Raw genomic sequence first — 23,820 nt, 5'->3', positions numbered from 1 at the left:
TTCTATGAGAGTCATATTTCACAGATAATGAAACTGAGGTACAGAGAGGTTAAATTATTTATCCAAGTACCCACAGGTTCTCAGTATCAGTTATCAGGATTTGAACCCAGGTTCTCTGACTCCAGAGCCATCTCTTTCATCTCTTCCACATGTAGCCTGTTACATGAAATCACAGAGCTAATTGTGAATATGAGGCAATGCTTACCATTGTCTCATGATCAGTGGGTTAAATTCAAGCAAAGTTAAGTAAATATGAATCACTGAAGTGTTTCCTTTAAATTTGGCACGAGATTCAGGGTCCAGCAAGAGTTAGACGTTACCCCTCATAAACCAAAGAAATCTTATGTACCACATATACTGGGGTCTGGAAGGGCACTGGAGTTCCCTTGAGTGGGATCATAATAGTAATGATACAAAATTCAACTTTAAATTTAATGGCCTCCTCCTTTGAGATAGATCTACTTTTCTGTGGAAGCCCTGGGAAATTCCTTCTATCCAACAGATCCCCAATCCTCATTGAGGTAAATAAAGCCTCTTTGACAATGCAAATGTACTGAGAAATTTTGAATTCTTTAAGTATTTACTGACATCAATTACACTAGACATAAAAATATTCTATACAAGGGATTCTTGAACTTTGGGAGAAAGGGAGAAATGGACCACTTTAGCAGTTTGGTGAAGTCCATGGACCCCTTCTCAGAGTAATGTTTTTAAGCACAAAAAGGTAGAACACATAAGGATTTTAAAGGAAACCAATTGTATTGAAATAAATATGTATTTTTTTTCCTCATTTGCAATCATGGATCCCTTGAGGATCTATAGTCCCCAGGTTAAGAACTCTTTTCCTCATATGAAGGAGGGAGCAAAATAGATGTCATTTGTCTTGGAAATTAAATGCCTCATAAGCAGAAAGGTCTTTCCCATTTACTGCTGTCACATTTCCCGTTCCCAATCCCCTGCTTCAGAGATTTCTGAGCAAAAAAATGGTCATATGACAGACATACATAAACAATCACACATCCAAGTTTGGTGTGTTTGCTTGTTTCCTTACCACTGCTGGAGGCTTGCTGGGGCCCTGAGCATGCTCTGAGAAGATATGAATTAGGGGAGAACTCCTCATCGGGGTTGGTGTCCATGATTTGATGGGAGGTGTTGCTGTCTAGCAATGGCATCTGGCAGCTAACTGGTGGAGGATTATGGGAGCTAGGCAGCTGAGCAGATGGGAGAAGGCTAGACGAGGATGTAGGTGGAATGGGACGACCTGGGAAAGAGGACAGAGGGATCAAAGGTCAGCAATGAATGTAATGATATAATAGTATTCAGACTAAAATTGGCTAGAAATAGAAAGTTTTTTTTAAAAGTCACGCCCCACTGCAACAATGCATGTATTATTAGAAGTAGTCCAATGTGTACATTTATACCAGTGGATACCAGTGGATAGGGTGTCTGTCATTTTAGAAACAACATGACATGCTGCATGACATCCATCTGTACCGGTTTGGTGAGCTAAGATCAAATGTAAAAGGATTAGGAAGAAGAACAGTACCTAATGCACACACAAAGTATTGGCGACACAATTCCCCAGTGGTTTCCATGGAGAGATTCCTTACTAGGTTGTCATTTAGTCCACAAACATTAATCATTTATTGTGTTCTAGGCAATGGGCTAAGCACTGGGGTAAGGGTTAAGGGCAGGCAAAGATGCTGTCTCAGTCCTCAAGGACTCCAAAATCAAATGGAGAAGACAACAGGCAAAAAGCTGATAAATAAAAGAATGAAGAGAGAAGAGCCAGGCAGTAGGATGCTCCCAAGAGAACTCAGATGATGGTTACTCTTTTCTTCCTCTGGTACCTCCCCAACCTCTTCTTTAATGTAATGTAGTTTCTAACACCTCGAAGCCAAATTACTGGGAAAATAGAATCACAAAATAGTTTCACCTGCTTTTCCTGTACATCTATGAAACCTCTCAGTTAACTAAATGTTTTTTAGTTCTGAAACTGTGAAAATATGCCAGCTACAGCAACCTATAGAATCATGCTCCAAAGCTCAGGGAGGTAGGCGGTGGATGGTGGTGAGAAAGAAGGGCATGGAGAAGGAAGAAAGGAGGGAAAACCTGAAATGAGACTGTCTCTTTGCCTAAAATTTGCTCCTTCCTCCCCTCTGCCTCATTGCTTCTGACAGAACTGAGCTAGAGTGCCAACTTCTGATGCCATCCATTTCTGATGCCCTCTTCCTCCTCCAAAATTAGTTTATATAGTTTCTTCCAACCAGGAGCTTTGCTTTTTTCTTTGTACCCTCATTGAAAACAGTGTCTGATACATTGTAAATCTGTATAAATGTCTGCTTTATGGATGGATGGATGGATGGATGAATGGATGGATGGATGGATGAATGAGGCACCAAGCTTAGAAAGCTACCTTGTCCTCAAGGAATTATCCCTTTACAGATATCCTCCAAATAAAGGAAATATTATATATATAAAAACCAAAACTTATCAGATTAATTTTGTTGGAAGGGAAATCATTATTTATAGAGATTCTCCTGCAATAGTTCCCCCCCTCCCCCCCGCCTATTCTTATTAGTTGTTCCTTATACAGGTTCTTTTTAGTCGTTCCTTATAGAGGTTCTCCTGCAATAGTTTCTTTTCTTTTTTCATTAGTAACAGCTGTAAGACAGAGGGGCAAGGACTAGGCAAATAGGATTGTGACTTGCCCAGGATTACATAGCTAGGAAATGTCTGAGGCCAGTTTTGAACTCAAGATCTCCCAACTTCAGGTCCTGTGCTCTATTCATCCACTCTGCCACCTAGCTGCCCCAATAGTTTCTTTTCAATGATGAGTTTTTCTAGTACATTCTAATATTTGCTCATATGCGATTGGATATTTTATATTGTATCTTCCATTGCATTTTATGCATTATCTTCTGCTCCTCTGAAAATTGAAAGTCTTCTTTTTCCATCAGTATCCCAAGTGTTTAACACAGTGCTTAGCACATAGCAAATGCTTTTTTGTTCATTCATTTACAAGTTGACAGAAACATGAGAAGGTAAAAAAATATTTAAATTTAAGACTATTAGAAGCCTCTGACCAGTAAAGGACAACCATAGATAAATATAAAACATTCCTGAAATCATGGCAATTAACAGTAAATAGGATTTGATTTGCTGAAGTTTGGTGTGCATATAACTGTTCAAGATCATAGCCACAGTATGATGAAAAAGCTCAGGATACCTAAGAGCATTATACAGATTTGGGCTGATATTATTGTTGTGGCTTTTAATAATAACTATACCTGTATTGCCAAATTTCCAGGTCAATTTTGAATGTGAGAACTATTTCTTCTTCCCACTGGCCCAAGCTCTCTGATGGCACTTAATGAACAACTTCTCCCATGTATCTCTCTTCTTTAAGGGATAATCTAAATAAACTGTTGGCTTTTAAGTAATTAGGAAGGAGAGGTGGAGGGAGGGAATAATAAGTCTTCAGCATGGAAATTTAGGGAATGGAAAAGTGAAGGGGAATTGAACTATAGGGAGACTTCATAGAAGGCCTGACTTTTATTCTTGTCCTAGTTTTCCTAGCACCTAGAACTTAGTAGGCACTAATTAAATGATTGTTAAAATGAATATAATTTAACTGAATTGAAAGATACAAAGGATTTTGATAAATGGAGAGAAAAAGGATATCCCAGACAGGGTAAGTTTTTATGGGGGCATTTTCCAGAGATTTAAAAATAAACATCAAAATTTGGAAATCTCCTTATCTAAGCCACAGTCCCTCTCTACAACCCTCTCCCATAATGCTGTTGTGTTATGGTGTTGGAAGCAGCCAATTGAAAAAAAATGCTATTTTACTTTATTTAAAGCCATTGAATACAATCTGGGTATTCCAAAGGGTATTTTATTGGAATAAGACTTAAGTAGTGTTGATGCCTACTTAACAGCAAAGTCCTAGCCAGGAACAGATTTTAACTTAGAGAATCAATAGGTTTTAAAGTTTGTATCATTGTGGGTGTATCTGAGACAGAATGTTGTACAACAGGGATGGCTAGAAGCCAATTTTTAAATTCCTTTGAGCAACTGAGGTAGAATTTAAATTCAAGTTTTCCAGGAGCTTGATAAGATAGTTGCTACGAAATCTTTCTATACATGAACTTTTTTGAAATTTCATTAGGCATTAATTCATTTCAGATAGTAAAAGAGAAATCTGCTTTTTAATTTATACAAATACAGACAATGGGAGAAGAGTGAAGGCACCAGGGTTACTACTGTGCACTGAGAATATGTATCACAAACTAGTTGGATTCCTATGATTTCCCTGCCCCTCTACTTCCAGAAAAGAGCATGCCTTTGTTACTCCCTAAATTCTGCTCCCTGGGACCTACTGTGAACAGTGATATTGCTCAATCCACAGATCTGTCCCAATCAACTGCTATCCTGTACTGTATTCGCTATGTAATTTTCTAATTTTGTCCAATTATGCTAACATTTTTTCCCCCTGTGACTGTTCCAACTGACAGAGACCATCTGCACAGATACAGACAGGTTCCAAAGTACAGTGGCAGAAGCTGAAAGTTGACATGTCTCTCTTTGCTTTCTATTTTCTGCAAAACCACTTAAGGTGGCATGGCCCTAGGGTGTACTTCAAAGGTTATAGGGTGCACAGCAGATGGGGCAGCTTTAATAGATTTGTTTAACACACATATATGCAAATATACTAAAATCTCATTAAGGTGACATTCTTCTTAGTTTTTTTTTCTTCTTAAATATGCACAATATTCAAGGCATAAGCAGCTATCCAGATGATTGGATTGATTCCCTGTTGCCCTTCCAATAAAAATAGGGAATGATCCAAATATGGCTAATTTAAGGTCCATTTTTTTCTGGACCCAGATTAATGACGGTTTACTATTTTTTCAACTCTCATAATTAGTCCTAGAGATAAGACTCCTCATTGCTGGTCCATAGGCTACCTGATAATTTCATCCAGCCCTGATATGGATCAATGGAATTGGGGTAGAAATCAAGGGATAAGTTTTACTAAAAGCATTAAGGTTTGCCTTCTTTAGAATGATGTCTCCCTTAAAGCATCATTTTGCTTCTTAAGCTGATTTGAATTTGCATGAAATATCTATACCGCCCCAAGGCCAATCTACTGCATTTCTCTCTCCCCTTCAGTTCCCAAATCCCTGCTACTCTGAATAGGGATTTGAAAGCAGTTGTTGGCTTAGAGTAGTGTTAAACTTTCTGGATCCATTTCCAAATGTACTTAAAAGTAACTGGATCATTTTTTTTTCATTCATAGAGATACTAAAATGTGTAAGTAGTGCTCAAATTTTTCACATGTTGCCAAGAATGAGGATTATATGAGTGGAAAAGAGTTAAGAAACAGAGGGGGGAGAGGAAATATACAGTATGACTGAAGCCTTTATTAAATTTGATGAAATTCAATTATCTCATGAAATTCTAGTTTCCCACTGCTAAAGAAGGACAACAGATATCAAAAGAGCAAAGGATGTAGATCTAGAAGAGATCTTAGAAAGACAGATTGTAGGCATTTCTTTGCCTGTGGAACCACTCTAGAATATATACAGAAGAAGCATCTCTGGAAAAGGGAATGAATCAAGTCCAGAACATAGGTTTGTTCCAGAACTCTTGATAGAACCTATTCCTTTTTTTCTTTTCTAAAGGTTTTTAGGAAAATAGGGAAAGAAATGATTCATTGGAGAAATTAAAAAAAAATCTACTCTCTGGTGAGATGGAGAAATTGTGTATGAGCAACTTAATCCATGTGCAAATATGACCTCTGTACTACTATCAAGGTCAAATTAATCTCAAGAGAGACACTAGCGCAGAGCCACTGGTGTTTCACAATGGCTGTGATGAAACAAGGCCAAACATCTGGTTCAGAAGCAAAAAATTCAGTCAATGATCCAGATGTTTCCACAATATTTGACATTGTGTAAATGAAACATCCAGATGAATTTTCAGCTTCCCTACAGATGTTTTAATGTTGCATAGACAGAGTCAAAATCTCTGGAGGTTGCAGAGGAGTTCGGGTGAAAGATAGGAGAGAATAGATATATTTTCAGTATCTTAGACATTTCTTTGCCTCATTTTATGCATTCCCTGTTTCTTTGAAAATACAATCCTCCTTGCCCCTTAAATTACACTTTAAATCAGCAGGAAAGTTCTTCAGAAAAGACACCAAATTCTAGGATGACTGTCTGGTTTTGATTACAGGAGAGCAAGGATGCTTCTTATCTGACTTGCATAAAAATTCAAGGCAGTGTGAGGTCCCCATCATCAAAGTAAACTGTGGCCCAGAGAGGTTCTGCCAGAGGTACTATCATAAATGCATACGGAGCTACTGTATAGGGAGAAGCCACAGGAGGGTGGCCTCCCAGCTAGTTTCCCTGGCTCCAGTTTCTTTCCTGCTTCCTAGTTAATTCTGCATACCTTAACCAGATTTACCTTCTTAAAACATTCATGAAAGGACTTCACTGCTCAAAGATTCCCATTCCACTCACATTGCTTCTCAGGAAGCTAGAGATGGAAAGGGGCCTCAGGGGTTATTTATATGACCCCTCACATTTTAGGCATAAAGAAATTGTAGCCTATAGAGGTTAAATGACTTGCCTAAGAGCACACAGGTTCTAAGTGTCAGAGGTGGGATTTAAACACAGATTCTCAGACTTCAGATCCTGTATATTTTCTATTATATCTAATTGGCTTCAAATAGCTAAAATAAACCATATGGTGCCCCTTCAAGTAAATCCCCCATCCTCTATCCCCATGTCTCTCTGAGGGAGAGAATACGAGACAGCCATAGCCACAGAGAGAAAAGACAAAGATGGAGAGACAAGAAGGAGACAAGAGATGGGAAATAAAGACAGAGCTAGGAGAGAAAGACACAGAGAGACCAACTAAACACAAGAGACAGACAGAAAATAGGAGTGAAGAGCTCAAGAAACAAAGATAGAGAAAGGAAGAAAAGAGTCAGACAGACACAAGGCAGGAAAGAGAGAGAGATAGACTGATAAAGTAAGAAAAGACAAAGACAGACAACTGAGAATAAGGAGACAGAAACAGGAAACAAGAAACAGAGCTAGAAGGGAGAAACATACATACACACAGACCTACCTAAAGACTAGAGACAGAGCAAAAAGAGAGAGCCGAGAGACAGGAAACAGAAAATAAGAGAGAGGAAAGAAACAGAGGCAGAGAGGAGAAAGGGAAACAGACACAGACAGAAACAGTCACAGATGAGAGAGAGAGAGAGAGAGAGAGAGAGAGAGAGAGAGAGAGAGAGAGAGAGAGAGAGAGAGAGAGAGAGAGAATTTTGTTATTCTTATTTTCCCCACCCCACCTCCTGGCTGGGATTCTGGGAGGACTCCAACATACCACCAACTCTCTTAACCCCAGCAATGGCCTCTGTGGTTTCCAGCAGTACATGGTGATGTGGAGATATTCAATTTCTTGTCCTACTTCTTCAATTAAAAAAAATACAGCCTGAAGCAAGTGAGCTTCTAGCTTCAATCACAAATGCACAATTGAAGGGACCCTAATGAATCGAGCAAACAAGGATTTTAAAGTGCAGAAAATGTTCCTTATTTCCTGCTGCTCAGATGTGGTACCAAACTTAGGCTGTGATGTATGAAGACTTCACATACATATGTTTTTATTGTCACATTTTAGAATCGCTCTTTTGTTTCTGATAGAAAATTCTAAGGCAGTTACTGAGAGGACACAGAAACAATTTGGTACAGTAGAGACAGTGACTGGTAGGGAGTCAGGAGGACCTGGGTTTAAATATCTTCCCTGAAGTGTTTCAAGTATGAGACCCTGAACAAGTCACTTTCCTTCTCTGTGCCTCAGGCAACTAATTCCACAGGAATTTTGCTACTGGTTGAGGGAGTTTCCACACTGGGAGCTTTCCCACACTGATGAAATCATAGCTTCGTTCTAGGCAAGAAACAGGAGCTATAGATACACCATGAATGAGACTCAGAATTCAGTAGGATGTCAGACTGGATCATGATTGGACAGCATTTTCAATGATCTCAAGCTATTTGCTGTTGTAAAAGCTATGTTTAATATCAATAATCCCTGAAAGGGATGTTATATGGATTGCCTCTGGAAGACTGCAAGGTTCCTTTCATGACCCTAGACTTCTCTTTGAAACAAAGGTTTGTCCTTTTAATACTCATTCTACTGGTGGAATAGCATGACTACGAATCTAGGAACATCAAAGATTCTGAAAAATTAAAAATGAATATCTTTCAAAGGACAATGGATGGACTTGTGGTAGATATAGGCAGGGTGTCTCACACATTTATTTTTAAAAATACAAAGAAGAGCAGGAGTAAAGGATATCATCCAAGAAATGGATGATTGAAAAAGCAGATGGACTTAGCATGTGGCAAGAGGCTGGCATAAGTAAGTGATGGATGGATAGCCTGTGTGCCATATAGAGATAGAGAGCTTGACCTGAAGTAAAAAAGAATTGAATTCAAATCTAGCCTTCCACATTTACTAGTCGTGACTCTGGGCTAGTCTTTGGAGGTGGAGGGTATAACCTTGTAAATTTAAGAGGTTGGAAGCTCCTGTTCTATAGTTCTACAAATGTTTCATTTTCTGATGTCTTAAGCATTGATCTCCTGAGAGAATATAATGTTAGAAATTAGGTTACTATTTTATATCGACATGTTTTTGTGTCTTTTGTGTTTCAGGTAAAATAAACAAATTAATAGCTGTCCTATACTGATCTATTTTGTACATTAAATAATTTTTTAGAAGGTATCCTATCCATTAAGATATCTTGAAGCTCTGTGCATTCTTTCTGGTTGTCCCCTCAGCCTGAAATGTTCTCCTTTCTCATCTCTGCCTCTTGGCTTCCTTCAAGTCTTGACTAAAATCCCATATTTTACAGGAAGTCTTTTACAGTCCTTAATCCTACAGCCTTTTTTCTTTTTATTCCCTGTTCAATCTTAATATAACTTGTCTGAACATATTTGTTTGCTTGTCTCCCCATTAGATTGGGAATTCCTTGAGAGCAGTGACTATCTTGGCTTCTTTTTTGAGTCTCCAGTACTTAGCCCTGAGATTGACACATAGTAGGTGTTTAATGAATATTTATTGACTAACTGACTATTCCCTTTTGTGGAGACCTTACACATGGCATAAAAGTAAGCTCTGTTTATGAAATTGTACCTAGAGTTGTACTCTTGAGTGAGGGTGTAATGAGAAAAACAAACAAACAAACAAACAAAGCCAACAATGTGAAAAAGACCTAAACCTATCTTTGGAAATTGAATCCAAGTCCATGAGAGCTAGGGACTTTTAGTAGGGCAGCAGATTTGCTACATATGGAATACTATGATCTCAGAGGAATTATAAATTAACAAATCACATTTACAGCAATCCCAATTCCAATTCCAGTGGAAAGACTTTTGGTGGGTTTAAGTAGAATATGGCTAGTTACCAACAATGAGGAGTGGCATAAATTACACCAAGTATGCCATTTCGGGACTGGAAAAGTCTTCTTGTTTACAGAAATAGGGAAATTGAGGTCCAGTAAAGGATAATCACTGGTTGTATGGGTTATGTATGAACTAGAAAAGGTCAGGTATGATTGTCAAAGAATGACACATAAGCCTAGAAAAGAAAGTTGTTAAGTCAGGTTGCAAGAATGAGAGATGATAGATGGACAATCTGAGGGATATAAAGGCATGCCCAGAACATTAAAAGAACCAGAGAACTACCCCAAGCTTGTTGGGACAAGAATCAAACTGCATGAAATAATGTGAAGGTATTTAGAGTTAAATTGGTGAAGGGAGCACCCAAGCCTTTTTCTAGGGCTTTAAGGTTTGCAAAGTGCTTTATAAATAGTTTTTCATTTTATTTCACAACAATCCTGGGAGAAAAGGTGATATTATCATCCTCATTTTGCAGATGAAAATTTTCTGAGGCAGAAGTTAAGTGACTTGTACAGGATCTCAGAGATAGTAAGTGTTTAAGGATGAATTTGAACTCAGACCTTTCTATCTAGTACCCTATCTACTGTACCACATAGCTGCCACTGGATAGATACACTGGATAAAGACAATTTTGTAGCTATCTGTATTTGCATATGTGTAGAAATATATGCACACATATGCATATATATATATACATACATGCACATTGAAATTAAAATGTAAAACTATGCTAAATTTTTGGGACACCTTGTATACAGACATACATATGTACATATGCATATACATATATATCATACATTTATAAACAGATTCACATAAACATATATATGTATATATACACACACACACAGATGCCTCATAGATATTTTAGGATTATCTGGTCAGAGTAATTTTTTTTTTCCTCTTAGAACCCCTTAAAGGCTGCCGGTGGCAATCCAATCAACCAGATAAGCTGCACTCTGGGGAAAGCCCTGTTTTTATGAAACAACTTAATTTGCTTTACCCCCAAATAACCTTATTTTTAATTTTTGCAACAAGAAACCTAATTGCCCACTTCACTTCTACTCAGGAAAATCCCCAAAACGCAGTAAAACATTTTCTTGAAAAACAAATCTTTACAAATTAGCCATTGGGAAAAAAAAAAGAATCAGTTTTACCTAAGCTGTTAAAACTAATTTATTGAAAAGCTTTGTTTTGGGTCTGCCCCAATTTAAAGGCTCTTTTTGGAGTCCAAGAAAGGCTGGTCTTCACAGGTTTTCCCTGGATAGAATCATGCATCGTTAGCATATTACATACACTAAGGCTTTGCATGTTTATACATCACATCTTCTCTGCAGCATGGTACTTTGGAAGGTGCCAAAAATAGATCAGGATCTAGATGGAGAATGAAGTTTATTTTAAAATAATATCATTTCAATAGTTTTATAATGGTGGCAATCTTCATATTCATGAGATTGAAAAGAAGTTAATTTGTGCTATTTTCACATCTGTAGGCAATAGATTGCCAGAAATCTCAACCTTATCTGCAATGACACAAGTGTTTATCAAAAGCAATAGATCTTCAAATAACCTTCTATCCAGGGATGTCAAGGTGCCTCATGAACATTAATTAAATCTTCTAACCCTTCTAAGATGAGATAGAGTTACATATTTCTAACCTTTCAAAAATAGGATGATTCTATTAGCATCTTGAATGGATAAGTTGGAAAACTAAGGCATGATGAAATGGGTCTCCTCACATTATAATATGTATTTACTGAATGTTCAATCTTATGATAAGTGCTATGGAATATGCAGCAGCATATAGCACTTTCCTCCACCTCAAGGACCATATGTTTTACTCGGAGAGATAAGATAAAACATGAAATAAGGGTCAACATATAAGAAAGTCAATAGAAGAGCATATATAATTTTGTTAATGGTGTGGTAAAGACATCAGAATGGTCAATAATTTACTGAAAATTATTGAATAATCAACAGTTAATCAACAAGTTATCGAATAATCAACAAATAATCATAACATAGTAAGTGCTATACTACAGGGCAGACTCATGATCAACAACTTATTAAAGAAGTTATAATTTATTGAATAATCAACAAATGATCATAGCATACAGGTGCGACATCACAGAGCCAGGACTAAGCTAAGTAGATAGTCAGGATTGGGATATTTAGCATTGACTATCCACCCAGCTTAGTCCTTGCCATGTGATATGATGAAGAGGGCATTGCCCTTGAAGTCAGAAGATCTGGATTTTAAATTTAACTGTTACTTTTACTCCCAATATGAGCCTGGCTAAGCCATTTTTTTGGTCACTCTGGGCTACCATTGCAATACCCATAAAACAAAGGGGTCAGACTAGATGACCTCTAAAGTCTCACCTAACTCTTGAATTTATGCTATCTGTAAAACAGAGGCAATAGGCTAAATCATCTCAAAATTCCTTTACAATTCCATAATCCTATAATCAATTATCTATAATGACATAAAGTGATGGGAAGGGAAATTGTCAAAAGTTTGGGGAAGCTCAACATTTCTCAAACCTTACACTTTTGTTCTAGTATTTTTCCTGAAAAGTGAAAGGGATTATACTAGACATCAGATATTACTTGGTAAATTTTATATTTCATTTGCTATCTATTATAATATTTTCTTGAAACCTGCTTTATAAGGTTGGATCTACATGAAGCGAGCACTTTCAAATTGTACATATGTGTCCATATATATGAGGAAACATGAAGTAATGGATAGAAAGCTGGCCTGGAAATCAAGAACATTTGGGCTCAAGTCTCATCTCTAACACATACTAGCTGTGTAACCTTGGATAAATCATTTAACCTTTCCAGGATAAGTGAGTAACTAGGATGCTTTAAGACTATAAGTTGTTATACAGCAGGCTCTGGTAGAAGGAATTTCTTCAGTGGCAGCTTCTTACATCATAGGTCTAGTAAAAACAAACAAATATGCATTTTTACCACAAGGTATCCAAGTTTTTACTCATTCTGATCAGCCATTCATCATCTACAACTTCCCTTGTCTCTGTATAAGCCCACAAAACATGATTTTCCCTAGGCAGGTGGAGAAAATGGTTAAGATACACTAAAATGGGTAACTGTCTCAAAGATAACATGTAAATACGTATTCTAAAAAGATCCACATAAGTTTTATATTTCCCTATCAGTATATATATATTTCACAACTCTCTATAGAATGTAAACTCCATGAAGTCATAAACTGCCCCTCTCCCCTCTGCCCTAGCCCCCCTCACTTGTCTCCCTGAACATTTGAATAGAATGAATCCTTATTAAATGTTTTTGGGGAGGTTTTGGGGAGTGGATAGAGCTGGGCCTGAAATCAGGAAGAGTGATCTTCCTGAGTTCAAATCTAGCTTCAGACATTAATAGTTGAATGACCCTGGGCACAAGTTGTTTAACCCTGTTTGCCTCGGTTTTCTCACCTATACAATGAGGTGGAGAAGGAAATGGCAAACCACTCGAGTATCGTTGCCAAGAAAACCTCACATGGGATCAAAAAGAACCAGACACAACCGAAAACAACAAAATTAAATGTTTATAAGGTTGATTTTTTTTAAGGAGAAAAAAATAGAAAACTCCCTTGAAGCTGGTAGACGTATTTTCAAAGAAAGTTATAAACTGATGTGAAAGATATCTTACATCCAGTTCTCATATGGATACAATAACTATACACTCCAGTGAGTTCTTTCCAAGAATATTGGTTTTCAATCACAGTCTTATGTCTAAAAGACCTTTACAAAATTGTGTGATGTTGTGAGTGGAAAGAACACATAAAATGAGGGCTCAGGGAAACGAGTTCTGTTTATGATTCTGCTACTAATGAGCTGTGTGACCTCAGATAATACACATTATCTCCCCGAACTTCAGTACTCTAAAATTTATTTCTACACTTAGAAAATGAGTTAAGAGCCCTTTCTGGATCTAATAATGTACAATTCTTATGTATGTTACAGACAGACAGTTTGACTCAAACTAGGATATCTGTATCAGACTTGAGGTCACCTGGCCTCACTATGGCCTCCCCAGAAATTCTCCACTTAGATTTAGGATCATTGGTTTAGATCTGAAGGGGACGGTTATGGTCATCTAATCCAAACTCAATATTTGACAACTCAGGAAATGGAGTAGCCAGGGAGCTTGCCCAAGGTCAAACTTATGATAAACATCTGAGGAGAGTCTTGAACTCACACTTTCTGATTCTAGAGTCAATAATCTTTACACTGGACCATACTGCTTCCCAAAGCTCAGAGAGCTTGGAACAGAATTTCACTGAAAGGACACAATAGTCTTCCTAGACCCAGCTTTCTCTTTTCAGTTGTATCAGGTTGCAGATCAGAAGGTTTGGGGCCACCTTGCTTCAAGGTAGGAAGAATTAACCAACCTCTCTTTCCTAGAAGTAAGGGTGGAAGGAGATACTTCTAAAACAATGTTCTATGAAGGATCATTTAGAACAATGTGCCTGAAAAGTGATCCTAGGAGTCACTAAGGAAGAAATGAAGACAATTCACCATACAGTTAGTAAAGAGAAAAAAAAAGCTATAATTTACTCACAACACAATTAACCTATATCTAGTTTTTGGCATGATGGACAATTTGTGTCTAAAATAGTAATGTCTTTGATTGTAAGTTAAATGGATGTTTTAGATTGCATATACTTAACAGAGTGCTACTAAAGGCTTTCCATAGCTTATCTTGAGAACATCCATAGAGGGCCATGGTCTGCCCTTCGAAATAAAGTGACTATGCGAAGTTCCCCTCTCTTGAGATTTTTTTTAATTGTTTTGAGTCAGCAAAATTAAGAGACATCAGCAGAGCAATGTTGGCCAAGTCCCTATTTTCACAAATAATACCTTTCTTGCCTTTTACAAGCCTGTTCGAGGACCTGCCGTGCATCCTGGCTACAATTCAAAGCCTGTCTAATGAAAGCACCTCCACTGTCAGCAATGTTAATGTCACTTTAAAGAGTGTGAAATGTTGCTAAATGTGTCAGGAAACAATTAGATAACATAAGAGGCATGTTTTCTCAGCACACAGCAAAATATATTATGCAGGCAGAAGATAAACTCAAAGTTTTCTGAGGTATAGCACATTCAGCATACTCTGCCTCTCCCTCTCTCTCTCTTTCTCTCTCTTCTTCTCTCCTGCCTCTCGCTCTCCCCCTATCCATTGCTGTCCTCCCCTCCTTCTTTTTCTTCCTTTCCCTCTCCCTCCCCCCTCTCTCTCCCTCTCTTATCCTCTCTTCCTCTCTCTCTTTCTCCCTCTCCTTCCCACCACCTCTCCCCACCTCTCTCAATCCAATAGAAAAAATGTTTGGCAAGAGTAAGCCCTGTTTCACATATTTGGAAAGGGCATAAAGGCCTGATCTGTTGTTGACTGCTACAGTTTGAGCCTGGGACTATCAAGGCTCCAGGAGATGCAAACAGTCCTCAACCCAAATTAAATGTGTGCCCTCCTAATTAGCATTATAAATATAGGTTTGCCTGAGCCAGAGTTGATAAAATTACAGTGTTGGGCTGCAAAAGAATCATCTGCTCTTCCTTACAGATACAATTGTCCCCGGTTTTGCATGCTTGAAACCAGGCACTCTGAGTCTTCGACCAATCAATTTCTACAAAAGTCAGCTTGGGGTGCTAAGGTAAACAAACATCAAGGAAGCAGCCCAGAGCAGGAGCTACCAGGGCTTGAGACCCAGCTTGGTCTGCCAAAGCCCAAATGTTGGGAATATTATTCCTCATTTCTGAGGAGGAGGGCACTCAACATTAAAAATATGGCATTAGAGATTAGTTTGATTTTTATCTGTTGGGATTCACAAGGGGGTCTGACCTTCCTAGATCCTATGATACACATTCTGGGACTGTGTCTCCAAGGCAGCCATGAGATAAAGCCATGTTTGAGCACTTTAGAGTTCAGATGCCTCACCGCTGAGTTCAAAGGATTATATATCTAGAGCTGGAAGGGTCCTTAGCAGCCAAATTGACCAACTTCTTCAGGGGTTCTTAACCATGTTTTTGGTGTCTTGAACCCACTAAAGTCTACTGACTCCTTAGGAAAAAAAGTTTTTAAATGCATAAAATAAATGAGGTGAAAAAAGAAACCAATTATAGTGAAATATCATTCCAAACTATGAAAAAATCCCAAATTCATAGACTTCATGTTCAGAAGCCTAGAACGGAGACCCAGAAAGATCTAGTGACTTGCCTTGGAACACATAGCCTATTAATATACATATCCAGGAATTTTACCTTATAACTTGTTATCCCTTCATGTTTTCCATGGGAATTCAACTAATTTATAAGCACAGACAAGGAAAGACCTGCCTTAGTATCAGTTGAACCTTTGATCTTGGGGCTTTAGTTACAATTCAATTCGAGAAACATGTATGAAACAACTGTATATAAGGTACTCTAATGGGCATTTGTTGTTGTTTGACCAAATCCAACTCCTTGAGACTGTGTAGACTCTATTATCCATGGGGTTTTCTTGGTAGAGATACTAGAGTGATTTGTCATTTCCTTCTCCAGTGGTTTAAAGCAATGAGAAATTTAGGGACTTGCCCACATTCACATAGCTGGCAAGTATCTGAGATCAAATTTGAACTCAGATCTTCCAGTTCCAGCATTCTATCCACTGAGCCATGTAGTTTCCTCTTATGATATACATAGGTGATACAAAAAGTTCAAGCTTTATTGTAGTTCTTTAAAAAGGTCTATGTTTTAGGTCATATTAATAGAAATATAGTATAAAAATATAAAATATAAAAATATAAAAACTATAAAAATATCCTATATCTTTAGGCTATTGTCGATAAAACACCCAAAATAAACCTCTGTGTTGGTCCTTTGAGTTCAGATTTCTGTTCAGTTCTAGGTATCACATTTTCAGAGGGCCAGTGACAAGATAAAAAATATTCAGAGGAGGTTAACCAGTATGTTGAAGGAAGGTTGGTGGTACTAGGGATAAAAAGGAGGGTCATGATCCTATGTGTTTAAATACTTGAAGGGCTGGCACATAAAAGAAGGAATAAATGTATATTATGTTGCTCAGAGGGCAAAACTAGGACCTATATAGATGGATGCTACAAAAGGGCAGATTTTAGGTTAACACAAGAAGGGATGTCCTAATAAAGAAAGCTGACCAGCAACAGAATGGTAGTTTTTTGTAAAGAAACTCCCCATATTTCAGCAGAGATCAGAGAATCAGCTGTCCAAAATATCACATAAGTGCTTCTTAAATTAGGTGGTAGGTTAAATTAGCTGTTGTCAACTTTTAAGATTTTTATGATTATTTTTAGCTACCCTTCTCTAAGGTAGGAGAGGCCATCAAAGGTCAGAGGCCTACACTGGTTCTACTCCTCTCCTACTTTGGGAACCAGTGATATATTTGTTCTAATCCCTTCCATCTAGCTGAAAAATGTCTAGCTCCCAGCTGAAAATTGAGACCCATATAGACTCATCCATCCTTAGAGGACTTAACTTTATTTAAAAGAAACATGTCACTGTGTTGAAATTTAAGCTCAAATTAATTATAGGAAATGTAATATTTAGGCAACCTCAGTTTCAGGATTCAGCATTTCAGCTTGAAGCAGTTTCCAGTACTAAATGGGAGATTATAACTGGTCTCAACATAATAACCCTTTCTGCTTTTATAGCTGCTTTCATCTGAGGATCTCAAAGCACCCTGCAAACAATAATTAATTTTCACCTGGGAGGTAAAGAAGTCTTCTTCTGGCTCATTTGTTAGAGCAGGGTGTGACTTGTCAATGATTAGGCAAAAACAGAAGGGGGGTGGTTTGCTGCCCTCATCTGCTTGCCCTGCCATCAGACTGAGGAGCTGCTTTGCCTCTTTCTAGCACTGATCTAGCAAATGCTGACCTACTTTAAAAGGGCTCCTGCCCCCTATTTTAGAACAGCTAAATTCAGGCACAATAGGACTTCAATGGGAGTGGGGTTTCTTTCCTAATAAGCCTTCGTGCCTGCCATGAAAAGAAACAGAACTTCTAGAGCACTTTGGTTAATCCCAGGGGAGGATGCTTTGCTCTTACAAGATTTCTGTTAATCTTACTGCTTTTTTTTCCCCCACCCCTACACCATGGTACTCCTCTTACACAGAGTAGTTCAACCACTTCATGACATACACGCTGGTACAATTTTATTTCTTACTTATTAGGCAGCCCACCAAAAAGGGGGCTGAGAGGGGCCCAAGAGGAATCCAGGTCTGTGGGGATCCTGGAAATGCTATCGTCTTTCACAATTTTCCTTCAATAAGGGGGTGACCAAGGGCCCTTTCTCTTCTGCACATGCTAATGAAATGCACCATTCTCACAAGGAGGGGAATACTAAAACTTCTCCCCATCCCCTTCCTATTTACCAGGCTTACCTCAGGGTTCTTATCATCTCTCTCTAACTTTGTACTATTCGGTCAGATTGAATTGACCATATTGTAACCTTGCTGTTGAATTTTTTTGTAAAAATGGTATTTGAATCTAATTAGGGAGGAGTACAAGATTAAAATGATGGAAATGGTGTAGAAATTCTCAGTGAACAGTCTATGCTGCTGGCTCAAATATTTTCTTTGACACTTCCCATTGAAAACTCTTTCCCCTGTTTCTCCCCACCTTCCACCCTTAAGGGCTGATGGTCTAATATCTTTAAAAAAACTCCTGTGCTGACTGAAACTCATTTAATCCTAATGGTTATCATACCACCTGAGCAGTCATATAATCTAGGTTGAAAGACATACAGAAGAAATGAATAGATATGGAAAACCACTGACTTTTAGAATTGGAAGGGACCCTTAGATGTCAGCTCATTCAATGTTCTCCTGTGCTAGATGAGCAAATGAGGGGGCAGAGAAAGTAAAGAGGCTTTCCTCTGAGGTCACACAACAAATTAGTGGCAGCGCCTTGAAGCATTCTCCCATTCCATATGATTCAAAATGATGGTGACCTTTGCCTTGAAATCCCTTAGAGTGAGTTCAACATTCATTCTTCTAGAGAGAAATAACTGGATTCCTGCTTGATACACTATTAAAGGAATACTTCCTTCTCCTTGGGGAGAGAGAGTCAAAGAAAAAACTGGCCTTTTCCTCACTCTGGAAAACACAAACAAGAAACTGGACCATCACGGGGGTCTAACTGCAAGTCATTTAGGGAAAACATGGCTAAGAAAGTTCAACATGACAATAAAGCAGGAAAAAGTCCTATATGCTTCAGAACTAAAATCTGGACAGACACAAATGTATTGATTTTTGCTGTCTTGGAAAAACAAAACAAAACACTAAATTCCCTTATAAACCCATTTCCCCATGCATATCTATCACAAAGGGAAGAGAAAGGAATAGTATAGTGTAGTAAATTAATTTTAGTCATGTTGCCTGATTTTTCCTTCAGCTTGACCTGATTTTCTTTTAAGCCTTAGGCATGGTTAATTTGTAGGGGTGTGTTTGAGAGAAAGAGAGAGAGAGAGACAGAGAGAGTCACAAGATGAAAATCTTTTCTTGAATATAAATATGTCCCTTTTTATACTAAAAAAATAAAATCACATCTTGGAGACTTTGAAAATGAAGAGGAGAGCAGATATATGGTAAGAATTTTGTTTTTATAGTGACTGCACATTGGATGATATATACATAATAGAAATATGAAGACAAACATCATCTAAAGTAGATTAATTTTTTAAAAACCTAGAAACATAGGATTGCTATATTACAAGCTCCAGAGTTCTTATTATTGGTGAGAGTGTGGTTATTTGTGGGGAACTCAATAAATATAAAATATTTCTCATTTGAATTTTGCTGAAGTCAAGCTACTTTATCAGAGGGGCTGAAGATTAATTTATATCTGCAAAGCTTAAGACCTTAAGCTCAGGACTGAAATAGAAAACCTCAAATCTGCAATTTCAGTTTACATAGAATAGGTAAAATGAAAGTTGAGATATTATCCATGGAAATAAACAGTTGCTTAATTGGGTCTGTGTGACCTCCCATTAGGGACAGAGACAGTCAACAGCAGGGAAAACTACTTAAGAGCTTTCTTGACAAACTCAACAAGTAAGTCTACCATGAAAAAGGACAGCTACTTTCCTACCATACTGTTCAAGGAAATAGAACCAAAAAAAAAAAGAGCACATGGGCTCTCTATCTGTGTAAGTGAAAGAATGTGAAATCGCCACTTCTCAAACTAGATTTCATTTGAGATGAATACCTCATCCTGGAAATGCCCATTGGATTATGAAATCTTACTTCTCCAAAATGGTTGGATGTTCCCTGATAGCTCCAACCCATCAGGTAATACTAAAACACAGCAGGACCATTTTACTCTCAAATTTCACCAAATAGCCTAACAAAAAGCCCAACAACTTTCTTAAAACCTGGAAACTGCAATACTTGTTGGAAGTGTGATGTGCACCAGAAAATCAAGCTATCTTAAGCAAAAAAGCTTCCATCTGTAACTGGCCCATACTGCTTTTATATTTAGTAAATCCAGTTTATAATCAGAATTCGATTTGCTTTTTCCAACCATATTCCATTTCACCTAATGTTGCAATTTCTTACCTATTACAAAGAGCACATGTAACTCAAAATTCCACACCCACGCATGGGTTAAAACAAAATATAAAACAGCCAATACTGCAGGGGTTAATTGTCCTCTTAAAATCAAATGAAACTCATACAGGGCAGGCATGAAAACCAAAAACATGGATTGTTATTAAAATGGGGTCCAAGGAGATCAATACATGGGTTAATAATTGCTTGCTATCAAATGTTAAAACCACTAAATTTTTGTCTTGTTAAATCATCTGATGGCCCTTTCTTTTTTAGTTAAATGGGGATAAATAATAAAAAACAATTTACAACTAAAAGATGCTAGGGTTTTGCAGCTGCTGAATGTCTTCTGGGGAGATTAGATTCTATAATGAGGAGATATAACCATCATTTTATAAAAGCTGTTGCTGTCTTGGGAAAAACACCACTGAATACGATTAGAAAATGCCTTTCTTTCTATGAACCTATTACAGTTGAGAGCTGATTGCTTGGCATATGCTTAATGATATCTTCATAGGTAGAAAACAATCATTTGTTACAGTGGGTTTTGACAATGTATTAAGCTCAACTTGGTTCTTTGGGTCCTGTAATTTAAATGGTTAGAAAAATACATAAAGAGCAACACTTGCAAAAATTTAGGGGAAACACCCTAACAATCTTAGCATCCACATATCCTGTAAGAAATCTTTCCTGAGTAATTTAAATATCAGGCTCTTAATGAAAAGTATAAACACAATGCAATAGAGAAGCTTTTTTGAATGTAGAAGCAACAATTTGTTTATAATGTAGATCCAGGTGAAAATGGCTAATATGTCTATCTTCTCTGAGCCCTTTTACCAAGTGGTTGAATAATGTAGGTTTAATCAGGGTAGAAGTACTGGGCATCAGTCTGAAGCTTAAAGTCCTAAGCTTTACAAATATAAATTAATCTTCAGTTTTGTGATAAAATCCTATGACGTTAGCTTAACTCAAATAAGAGAGACTTCTGAGTACAGACCTGTTTGGGGGGGGGGGGACCTGTGGATCTGGAATACTTATATCACTCCTTGCTTCCATTACTTAGGGCAGGGGTTTCCAACGTTTTCAGGTTTTGTGTGCCCTTTTGGTAGTTAGTCTGGTGAACTCACCTTCACAGAACAAGATTTTTAAATGCATAAAATAAAACACAAAGGAAAATGAAAGAAATTGAGTATCTTGAAATATTTATTTAAAAAAATTAAATCATGTCGCATCACCCCTACTCCCAACCCAGTTAAAAATCCCTATCTCAAGGGGATGATGGAGGACAGAATGGATTTTTTAAAATATGAGTTCTCTTCCCCAGACTACTGGCAAATGAGAAGTGCCTTTCTACTGCCACCATGGTGGCACAAGTGAATTTTGAATTATAAGATGATCACAGCAAAAAGCAAGAAACCTACATTTCAAGATTTAAAAAAATCCATTTCCACTTAAAATTCTGCTTTCAAGTTCTCATATTCACTTACAAGGAAAGATAGACTATGGAGCTTCCCAAAGCAATGTCTTATTTCAGGAATCCAGTTTCACAAAATAGATAAAACCAATAAATAAAACAGACGATATTTTGAATCAACTTGCACCATCCATTCATTCTTTCAACAAATATTTATCAACTTCCTGCCACAGAAAGACACCTTTATTGTCCCGTGGAAGAGCTATTATTAAAAACTACTTTCATAAACTTCTAGCAAAGAAAATAAAGCCCGAGCAGAGACATGCAACATTTGTTCTTTGAAATCTTGTAAAAAATCAATGACTATGCACACTTGCATTAACACAGTGGCTTATCTTTCAAAATACATACCAAATAGTAGGAATAGAATTAGATAGTAAGCAAACAAGCTGAAATCAAATTGGCTCTAGGAATTCTCTCCCATCCCGCCAAGAAGACAATCAATTTGATAAACAACCTCTGGTAAAGCTTTGACTTACTCCAATCAACATAATTTCCAAGTTGAGAAATGAAAACTTCCAAGGGGACTGACACATTTCTCCATAAATGGGTTTTAAGCATTTGTTCCTTGCTGCAGGTTGTGTAGAGTAGTCAGTCTCCTGGGATTAGTGCAACAATTAGTAATTCATGCACCCTGAGATGCAAGTAGGTGGGAAAGATCACACCTTTGTGAATGAACATGAGAAAATTCAGAGTTGAAATTATTTAGTTTTTTTTTTCTTTTGCTAAACCACATCAATGCCACATATATTCACATGCTCCACAATTATTAACTCCTTGCAAACTAACTGAAAACAGCGACCCTTGGAGACAGATTCCCTGCAATCTGCTCAGAGAATCAGGTTTCACTTCTGTAGTTACAAATGGAAAGGAGCATGGCAGGACTTGGGATCCTGGATTTTGCATATAACATGCCCCAGGTTCTTTCTCTTCAATACTTCAAAACCGGAATCAAAGTCTTACCCTCATCTCTGGTGTATTCAGGATCAGTCCTCCTGGAGCTGCCTAACAGTTTGTCAGTTTCACATTGTATACTCCAGAGCTGGGAAGCTGTTGCAGTTGGTTCCTTGGGTTAAAACTTCCGTAGGAGGGGAGAAAGAGCTTTTCTGACTACATATTAAGACTTCTGTACTGGGAGGGGCTCCAATCTTTGGAACCTCTGCCTCCACCCTGCCTGGGGCTAAAACACTGCACCCAATATCTAGTTACTTACCTAAGCACAAGGGAAGCTGCTAATTCTCCCTTTGCTTAAATCAGTTTTGTTTTTAAATGGCACCCACTCCAAATGAATGGGCCACCTTTGTATAATGTTATCCTGAGTGTTCCACTCCTGCTCTATTAAATCAAAGAATTATAGAAAAATGAGCAGGTTGGGCAGGAGAAGTTCTCTCAGGCTTCCCCTCTGCCCCCCAAATCCTATGATCCTAGTTTTGGATATAAGGCAGAAGATTTAGAGCTGAAAAGGAGCTCAGATAGCCAACCAGGCTTGCTCCTTTGTTTTATATATAATAAAACGGAGGTCCAGAGAACAAAAAGGACTCATCATAGAGGTAACAAACAGAAATTATCCTTGTTTTCCTTGCCATTAGGATAACTACATTGGTAGATAAGGGAAAATACTGTAACCAAAGTGCCACTAGACTTCAACAAATCATTTGACATGTTTTCCTATGCTTGGGGAACACATTTCCTGGTGCACAGTAGGGTCTTAATAAATGCTTGTTGGTTGATTTAACAAGAAGGTTAAATTATGAGTGAAACTGGAAGATGGCTAAATGATCTGACCCAGACAGTAGCAGTTAACAGTTTCATGACAATTTTGAGGAATCATTCTAGTGGCAATCCCCAGGAATCTGTCCTTGGTCCTGTGTGCTTTAACAATTTGATCAGTGACTTGGATGAAGAGCTGGACTATACGTTTACTAAATTTTACAGAGAATATGCTAAGAAATAGCTAACAAACTGGACAAGATTTAGGATTTTATTAAAAAAAACTTGGCAGGTTAGAAAAATAGAATGAAGCTAATTAGGTGAATTTTTAAAAAGATAAATTCTAAATTCTAAACAAGATAAGAATGAAGAAGATGAAGATGGGAGAAGCAGGTAGATGAGATAAAGGTCACCGAAAAAGCCAGTGCTGGAAGATTTTTGAAATCATGGAAGCTAGAGTCAGCAGGACATGGGTTCAAATTTTGCCTCAACTTCTTACTAGTTGTTTGAGCCTGAGCTAGTCTCTTAACCCCATTTGCCTAGCCTTTACTGCTCTTCTGCCTTAGAATCAGTGAGGGTTAT

At 37.7% G+C, this 23,820-nt stretch overlaps 1 protein-coding gene and 1 non-coding gene across 15 annotated transcripts in view; both read right to left on the bottom strand.

The window, feature by feature from the left end:
* Positions 1-23,820, bottom strand: part of TENM2 (teneurin transmembrane protein 2) — a 1,380,893-nt gene that overhangs the window by 382,522 nt on the left and 974,551 nt on the right. For 13 of the 14 annotated variants that reach the window (XM_001370043.4, XM_056811550.1, XM_016433795.2 and 10 more), the window contains one exon: positions 1,052-1,261. In XM_001370043.4, the coding sequence (XP_001370080.1) occupies positions 1,052-1,261 (210 nt within the window). Of the gene's footprint in view, positions 1-1,051; positions 1,262-22,491; positions 22,861-23,820 lie in introns of those variants that run through there. The other variant, XM_056811554.1, reaches the window with a different exon arrangement.
* MIR7251 (microRNA mir-7251) lies at positions 11,613-11,675 on the bottom strand. Its single transcript, NR_127436.1, has one exon. It is a non-coding gene; the product is annotated as a microRNA mir-7251 (primary transcript).

Source organism: Monodelphis domestica, chromosome 1 (assembly GCF_027887165.1).
Source record: "Monodelphis domestica isolate mMonDom1 chromosome 1, mMonDom1.pri, whole genome shotgun sequence".
In the NCBI taxonomy this organism is placed as follows: domain Eukaryota; kingdom Metazoa; phylum Chordata; class Mammalia; order Didelphimorphia; family Didelphidae; genus Monodelphis; species Monodelphis domestica.
The sequence above is the reverse complement of the archived record's forward strand: the minus strand, read 5'-3'. Positions and strand labels throughout refer to the sequence as shown.